We start from the raw sequence: 8953 nt of genomic DNA on the forward strand, positions 1-8953 counted from the left end.
TCCTGGCTCCTCTCAGCTGGAAGACCGTTCGTTCTATGGAGGGACAACGCATTTCAAATGGCAAGTATATAACGTTAGTACTGTAAAGCTACCGTACGTTGCATTGTACTAATCATATACTGAGAACTTTATGGTTTTATTTAACTAAGTTAACGTTAATCTGAAGAGGATGGGTTATTGATAAGTTGCATTGAGGCTAACTTGCTGAAGAGGGAGAAGCCCGTACATAAAGGGAAGCACGTCCGTTGTGTGCCTCTTATGCTGCGTTTACGATGACACCGTTCACTGAGCGTAGGTTAACGTCCGCTTTCAGTGCAAGCAAATATGACCTCATGGCTGCACAAAGCCGAATACGTTGCTGCTTTTAACAATTCCATGTTTCCGAATTACGCTAATCGCCGTGGTTTCTTTTCACAGAGCACAATGCACGGAGGGAGCTCCACCGTCTGTAGGAACCTGACAGATATGTACACCGCTAGATGATATGGCAGAAATTTGCTCAAATGTTACAACGAGGCAATAGACCGGGCAGGAAATTGGAGTAGAGCTGAAACGCAAGGCTTTGCTACCCAACAGCTTGTGTGTCGGTGTGTATGCTGGAAGTGCCTATGGCGGAGTTTGGGGAGGACGGCAGCCTGCCTCCATTGAATGTTGGGGATACGGCCGTGCCCAGCGACGAGGCTGCTGACAAGACACATTGTGAGGTGTCGGTCTTGAATGGAGACTGTGGAATATCTGAAAATATGGTCGGTTCCGGATCCCTCGTCGCACCTGGCAGCCAAACCGGGGTGGAAACCGCCAACGATTTGGACACCAAATCAGAAATACCACGCAGGAGCAGCATTATCAAGGTAAAGATTGAAGCGAAAGTGTTGTTCACTGTGGCGCGTTAGCCTGCACATCTCCACTGCACATGGGGTGTTTATTATTGCAGGGTAAACCCCCTGCTCTCATGTATTTAGCCTGTTTATATTCACCTTTTGCCTGCTTTTCAGTAACCTGGCACAAAACATGGTTACATTTTCAGTTATATAGGGGCTTTCCACAATACAGCCCAGTAGTGGAAGCACATCCTGTACTTTGTCTGATTATTTTGCATATAGATTTTGTATAAAGCAGAGCTCCTCCTCATAATGTGTATGCCTATAGAGAAAGGATATGATAAGATGCTCTTTAAGGTTCCTACAAGGTGAAATTAAGTGTGACAAGACCAGAGAAGTACAGGAATAAAGCTGGAATTTGAAAATGTGTGGTTGAAAGTACTATGCTCATAATGTCATAGCATATCAGTGATTTTTATTTGTTATAAAGTGAAAAAGATGATGGGCTGAAGTAAATGGACAAATTTTAATAGACATAAGACAAAATTCTGCACTTTGGGAACGAGCACACAATACAAAATGATGGAGACTGTTCTGAATATTTCATCTGTTGACCTCATATGTACAGATTGATAGTATTCCTTAACATTGTTTTGCTGTTGGACACTGAGAATAGTATAAATGTAGAAGTGAGTAACACAGTTTAAAAATCTCAGGTTGTTGGTGGTCAGAGAAAATCCTTGAAGAAGACACTGAAATCAATACCTGCTCCAGGTGATGATCCTGCAGGCTCTTTTGACTCTGTTGAAATGTAAACATTTAGAGCTATATGCACATACTAAGTATGCTTTTTAAATCTTTCTGTACTATTTTGTCTCAGACTCACTGTGATACTGACTTTTAGTCAGAATTATTTCATCTTAGTTTATTTGTCTCCTGGGAATGGATGCTAGAAGCATTGCCTAAGACATACCAAAAGTGATGACACTTCCTCAAATTGCATCAAGCTACTGTGTGTTGAAAGCCTCCAAAACCTTTCTGTGGCTAATGTCTGCAGTTCTGTAATGCAAGACCTGCCTCTGCTGCTGTAGTTGTTAGTCAGTCATAAGACTAAAAGGTTTGGAGCTATATTGAACAAAGGACTTATTATTATTTACATTGTCAGTATTCTTCATATTAACTGTATTCTGCACCTACAGAATATTACCATACAATTAGTGCTGCCACCTGAAAGTCGCAAGTTAAATCATCAGTTGAGAGATCTCACAGTCGACTGAGACTCTTCCGGTCGAAAGTTGTTTTTTTTCCCCCAGTCAGCCAGTGCGCATTACAGTAGAAAATCCACTAGGTCACCTAAAGGTGAGATTGTACGATTAGAAGTGTTTGCAAATATCATGGTCTACTTTTACAAGAGAAAAGACTTGAACAGTGGCAACAAAGTGGTTGGCTTTTCAAGGGGACTTGCTTGGCTATATTGAGCAAAGGATTTTTCATTATTTACATCATCACTATTCTTAATATAAACCGTATTCTACACCTACAGAACATCATCATACAGTAGACCCAAAATGGTTTCTGGAAGACATGTTATCAATACGAGCCTCTTGTGTTGATGATGGTTACATTTGGCTTCACTAAATGTGTAGTCACAATCAGGGATTTTGTTCTCTTTTAGGTCCCGCTACAGGGGTAGATGCTAACATTGTTAAGCATTGGCCCCATGGGCCACCAAGCCACTTTGCTAGCCAGGGCACGTTTTTGGTGGTCCAACTGTAAAAACAATGCAGAAAAGGCAATTTAACACAACCTTCCTTAACTTCACTTCAATAAATGAAAACGCGCTAACCGAATGAAAATGTGTAACTATTTGTTTAAAATGAAAACTTGTTCATTTGTAAACATACATACAGTATATTCTTTCTTAGTTCAGTCTTTTTTGCAGCCCCCTCCTCCATGTCTCTGCCTGCTTGCTCCCTCCCTCCCTCCCACCATTGTGCCTGAGTCAGTCATGTCTGCAATAGCAACATACAAAAAGCAGTTGAAAACCTGACACACATTTCCAACTGTAGCCTTCTTTGTCAGAATACATGGGCAGAATTAATATAGTTTTATAATTATTTAAATTGATAGGTTCTTTGAATGCATATGGCACATATCCTCTGTCTGTTTCTTTTTTTTGCACCCTCTCCATGCATTCCTGTGCCTGATACCCAGTCTCTCCCTCCCAGCATTGTCCCTGCATTACTCATGTGCAGCCTACACCACAGTGCATCGTTAGATGTGTTATATTCTAGCCACATGAAATTCTTCTTCCATTCACTCCTAAAATTTTTTTAGCCATTTTTTTTCATGTTTTGTGTTTCGGTTTCTTCTGTAGCGATAGAGTTAGAAGTTTGACTAGGCTTCACAAACCCGTACTTCAGCAGCCCCGACAGCTAGCTGCTGACAAGCAACCAACAGTTCACTGTTTTCGTAGAATGTTGAAGTAAAAGGTGCAAATGAATCGGGATGTTTTTGTATTGTTGACATTGTGTTCGTGAAGTGCTGGGGGTCTGAATCTTGGTCTCTCATTTTCAGTAGAGATCTGATCAATCTTTCTGGCCGCAGTGGGCCACCTGCTGGGTATATATGGTGGCCACACAGTAACATTTTGTGACCATGAGATTCGGTCCATGGTTCATGTTGAATCCTGCCACTAGATTTAAAATGCATTAGCTAATATAAGGAATTTGTAGAGAAGCACTTTCAGCTGGCAGTGTCTGAGTGAATTTGGTGGCTTGATCACTTATTATCATGTGCAAAATCAATACCGTAGTTGAGTCTAATTTGATGCCTCAGTGAGATTTCTCCACTTTGGGCGCAGCTGTAGTGGACCTTGTTCAGCCTCACCTTTTTGCCAGCAGGTTTTACAGGCAACACATTCCTGTGAGCGCTGAACTTTGATGTGCCTTCTGCCTGGAAATTGATGGGGGTGATATTGACATTTCTGCCTTGTAAAGTCCCAAGTAATCTCTCACTACACAAGGGCCTGTCTCTGTTCCCAGGCCATTTGAGTGTGAGGTATTTCAGTGGGATGTCCATTCCTGTGAGCTATAGGCACTGATGAGATGTGTGGAATCTGACTTGAATAAGAGATGTTTTTAAAGACATTTTGAATTGAACTCAATGTTCAAAATGCTCAGTTGCTTAAATTCAACAAGTGCCACATCAGACTACACAATAAAGGCCTTCATGACAAGCCTTTTGAAATAAGTGAAATGTACAGTGGGCCACTTTGAAATGGTTTTATAGCATTTCCTTAGCAACACAGCACATGGATAAAAGATCCAATGAGCCACAACAGAAATGACTTCTGATAAGTGGGACCCAAAGTGAAAGTCAAGTTGGTATTAAACGTCTGTGCAGATTCTCAGTCATCCAGGTCATAGTAAGCTGAAAAACTTAGAAAAATAAACTGGACTAGATTTCTAGGTCAAAGACGTTTCACCTCTCATCCAAGAGGCTTCATCAGTTCTGCCCGACTGGCGTTGAGTCAGAGATATTTATCCCCATCTGTGGTGTTTCAGTCCTTTGATGCCCAACAATGTCCCCTAGCGACTGACTCATTATAGCCCAGTATCGTGAGAGTCGTTACCTGTCTTTGAATCCTCCCCTATGGACCGATGTCTATTGTTCTGGTGGGCATGTTTGGGCAGAGATCTCGAAACAGGATTGTAGATGGATGACAAGTTGTGTCTTAGTCCACCACCCCTATTTAGTGAGGGGTGTTCTATTTGAACAAAAAAAGCTTCCTTGACTCCTCTCTCAAATCAGTGATGTCCTCTGGAGAGGATCTGGACTAGTGTTGCACGATATACCGGTACTAGTATGGTACCGCGGTACTGAGGCATTTAAAATGGTACTATACTGCATTTGGACGGTACCGGTACTTGCAGCGCCGCCGGCGGTGCCCGCCCGCAGCGCCCGCCCGCAACAGAGGAAAACAGAGCAGGAAACAGCTTCCTCGTCCTCTGCTCACTGAGCAGCGTGGACTGGAGCAACAAACGGAGCAGGAGGAAAGCTTGGAGATAGCAGAGACGTTGGAGAGGGATAGAGCGAGAGAGCGAGAGAGAGGAGCACGGAGAGGAGAATGGCTGCTGTAACAGTCACCACCCCGCAACTTGTGGACAAACGAGGGGCGCGAAGTGCTATATGGCAGTACTTCGGCATAAAAACAAATGAGCAAGGAGAGGCAATTAACGTTGATGCGCCATTGTGTAAACGATGTTTTAAAACATGCATGGCTAAGGGCGGAAACACCCAGACCTGCACACTGAGTTCAGGGAACGACAGGTAATTTACTCATGACATGTGCCCTTTTCAAATGCAATAGTTCAATAGTTTTAAGTGTGCAACACATGATAAAGAGTTCTTATCAAACATAGAATTTTTTTTTCTAAATTTTAATAAAAAAATGTGTTTTTTCAAAACGTTAAATGTGGTTACAGCACAGTCGTTCAGTGTTTTACATACATATTTAGCCATTTAATATGTTATAAAGACTGGTAACATACCATTTAAAAACACTGGTCCTACTTAAGACAGGCTATATGTAATGAAAATATTTTTTTCTAAGTTAGAACTTCTAACTTCATACTTTTTATTTACTCACACTGACTGTTCTAAAAAAAAATTTTTTTTGAGTGCAATAAGAAAAGCCTAGTATTTTGAATTTTATTTTGATGTTATTCTAAGATTTTCTATTAAAATAAAGTCAGTAATGACATTTTTTGCCTTCTCTTTTTGTCTGAAAAACTATCCAAAAGTATCGAAAGTATCGAAATACATTTTGGTACCGGTACCGGTACCAAAATGTTGGTATCGTGACAACACTAATCTGGACTTTACTGTCCTCAAAAGAATGTCCTTTGTCCTTCAGGTGAAGGTGGACTGTTGACTCTGGTCCACTGGAGTTGGCCCTCCTGTGTTGGGCCATGCATTTGTGAAGCGGCTGCTTAGTTTCACCAATGTACAAGTCGTTACACTCCTGACTACACTTAATGGCATACACCACATCACTCCAGTCTCTGCCACAGGGTGTTCCCTCTGTTTATGTCTGGGTGTTCTGACCATTCTCTGCCGCTGGCTTAAAGTTGACTGGGACATTGTGGTTGTGAAAGATCCTTTTTAACAGTGTTATCCCTTGCATATGGAACTCTGTTTAAACACTACCTACTTCCAGTTTAGGGGCCACTTCTATAGGCAGCATCACGGCTGTGCTATGGGCTCCCTGGTGGGTCCTATGGTTGCCAACCTGTACATAGAAGAATTTGGGGACAAAAGGCCCTGTCTTCCTTCACTGGTACCGCTCCCAGCCACTGGTTACATTATGATACCCTAAGTGGGCCTTCACCAAAGCTAGGAACACCAACAGGGAGAAACCAGAAACAAGAGGGGATAACACTGTCATCCCTTATGTGGCTGGTTTATCAGAGAAGTTAAAAAGGATCTTTCGCAACCACAATATCCCAGTCAACTTTAAACCAGGGAACACCCTGCGGCAGAGACTGGTCCACCCAAAGGACAAAACATCCAGACATAAACAGAGTGATGTATGCAATTAAGTGTAGTCAGGAGTGTAACGACTTGTACAATGTGCAGCGGCTGCTTAGTTTCACCAAACGCATGGCCCCACACAGGAGGGCCAACCCCAGTGGACCAGAGTCAGCAGTCCACCTCCACCTGAAGGACAAAGGACATTCTTTTGAGGACAGTGAAGTCCAGATCCTCTCCAGAGAACATCGCTGGTTTGAGAGAGGCTTTAATGCTCAATTCTGAGCTTTTTGTCAGATCCAAAGCTTTTATACCCCTGTGCTGCCGATAGCGTTGTCTGTCCATCTGGCCCATTCTTGTCAATGTGATATCTCAAGAATACATTGAAGGAATTTTGTCAAATTTGGCACATTTGGGTGAGGGGTTGCAGTGGGAGTGTTGTAGGATGATACGGGCAAGTTGTGACAAGTCGATGCGAGTGGCTTCATTTATGTTTCTAACTTTTGAGTTTCCGTTTTCCGAGATTTTGGGTTCTGAATTCTAAATTTAATATAGTCCAAAACCAGGAGAGTTTTGTATCCCAAAGTCCATATCTTTTTGAAACTGACGATTAGTCTTTTCTGCATGATATTTTAGAACAGATTTGCCGAGATGTCATGAATACAACTTTCTGTTCACCTGTACTAGTGCTAGGCTGTGGATCAGGAGGTGCAATGGGAGGGACAACAGGAGGGACTTTGTTTGGCAGATCATTTAAAAAACTGATGTTTCTGCCACACAGACAACAAAATGCAGGAGACGCTATCAGTGCAGATCCGCAGAATGGACAATACATCTGTGGTGGTGGGGAAGAAGAGGAGAGTTACTAAAATTGGAAAGGTCCAATATAAGGAGACTGTACAGTATATGAGAGAAAACTAAAGTTAACGTTGAAATTGCACACCTGATTTGCACAAAATCTGTTATATACTTTATATATATTGACAATAAAAGTTATTTCACTGCACCTTTTTATCCATTTTATCTACGCTGCTTACCATACAGAAACACTAGTTAGCTAACGCTATTATCCCGAGTTACTAGGTTTAACGTGAGCTAATAAGAGTTAAACACAGTCTGTGGCACACTATCCTTAGCTAGGTACATTTGTTGCTCTTTTATAGTACCGTAAGAGATGACGGGCAATTATTTAAAAAGGAACTTAATGGAAAACGTACCGTTTCTGTAACCTTGAAAATGCCCCGTGGTCTTCTTCTTGTTCTTTTTCTTCTTATAATAACTTAAATTAGCTGAGCTAGTTCTTTTGCCGTAGTATTCTTCTTAATTTTCGCGGTAGTATTCACTACTTATTCTTCTTCTACTTCCTTAATGTTGGGATGAACCCATCATTGCGATCGGGCTCCCCCTATTTCCGTTTTCTCTCTTGCATGTGTTTTCAGTTAATGCAGCGTTTTCCTTTTGCATGTGTTTTCCGGTTAATGCAGCGTTTTCCTTTTGCATGTGTTTTTTGGTTTATGCAGCGTTTTCCTTTTGCATGTGTTTTGTTTAATGCCGCGTTTCTGTCTTGCATGTGTTTTTTTTGGTTTATGCAGCGTTTTCCTTTTGCATGTGTTTTGTTTAATGCCGCGTTTCTGTCTTGCATGTGTTTTTTTTTTGGTTAATGCAGCGTTTTCCGTTTGCATGTGTTGTGTCTTTTGCATGTGTTGTGACCGTGTCGGCCACCGTACCATGCTGCTAATGTAGCCTGCTCTGCCTTGGCACCAATTCTACCATCAGTGTGTCAACACAGATCGATAAAACCACCATTTAACATCCGGTAGTAACAAAATGCATGGTATGTGATTATGGTGCATTAACTGTGGCCCAAATTTGACAGTGAATAGCAGTGAATGCTTATGCTAACAAGGTAAACAAAAGAGGCTTCTTCCCAGGGTCCACGTCTTGATCTTCCCCCGTGCGTGATTGGTCAATGTAACGTCCTTGCCAGATGATGTCACCATCTGGGGCGGTACTGTGAGGGTGAAAGTAGCATAGAAGGTCACACACAGCTTCAGTTAGAAGCTCATGCACAGTTCTAAGGTCTGAAGAGACTTGTGAAATCATACAGGGGAGAAGCCAGTCAGTTGTGTTTGTGGCAAAAACTTTTCCCATGCTTGCATGTTGTCTTTTACTGCATATGATAATTCATACTCAGAAAGTAGAACTGAAGTGACATTTATTACAAGGTTAGTTTAAACATTTGAAAAATGTTTCAGTGGAATAAGTCAGTTTTTTTTAAATTATATATTTCATCACTGAAGATTTCTTAAAAACTGTGTTAAAATATCATCTTGTTCTCGTGAACCCAGTATCGTGAATCACCTCATGAGCCAAGTGTATCGTCATTCACACCCCTATCACCAACAACGTGGGACACCAGAGAGACATGAATCCAGACTGTCGACATTAAGCATGACAAAGAAATGTGGCCTTGGAGAGGGAAAGTAAAAATATGATGTCATTAGGGCTGGGCGATATGGCAAAAAATAAAAATCTAGGTTTTTTCATAAAATGTGACCGATTCACGATTTCGATTTTTTTTTTATTATTTTTTTATTTAT

At 41.5% G+C, this 8953-nt stretch overlaps 1 protein-coding gene across 1 annotated transcript in view; it reads left to right on the top strand.

Moving 5' to 3' along the window:
* The first annotated feature begins 240 nt into the window (after positions 1 to 240).
* The window catches only part of plcl2 (phospholipase C like 2), a 45893-nt gene continuing 37180 nt past the window's right edge, over positions 241 to 8953 (top strand). The window contains exon 1 of the mRNA XM_020609672.1: positions 241 to 851. Coding sequence (XP_020465328.1) covers positions 594 to 851 — 258 coding nt within the window. The 5' untranslated portion in view covers positions 241 to 593. The remainder of the gene's footprint in view (positions 852 to 8953) is intronic.

The sequence above is a fragment of the Monopterus albus genome, unplaced genomic scaffold (genome assembly GCF_001952655.1).
Source record: "Monopterus albus unplaced genomic scaffold, M_albus_1.0 scaffold101.1, whole genome shotgun sequence".
NCBI lineage: Eukaryota > Metazoa > Chordata > Actinopteri > Synbranchiformes > Synbranchidae > Monopterus > Monopterus albus.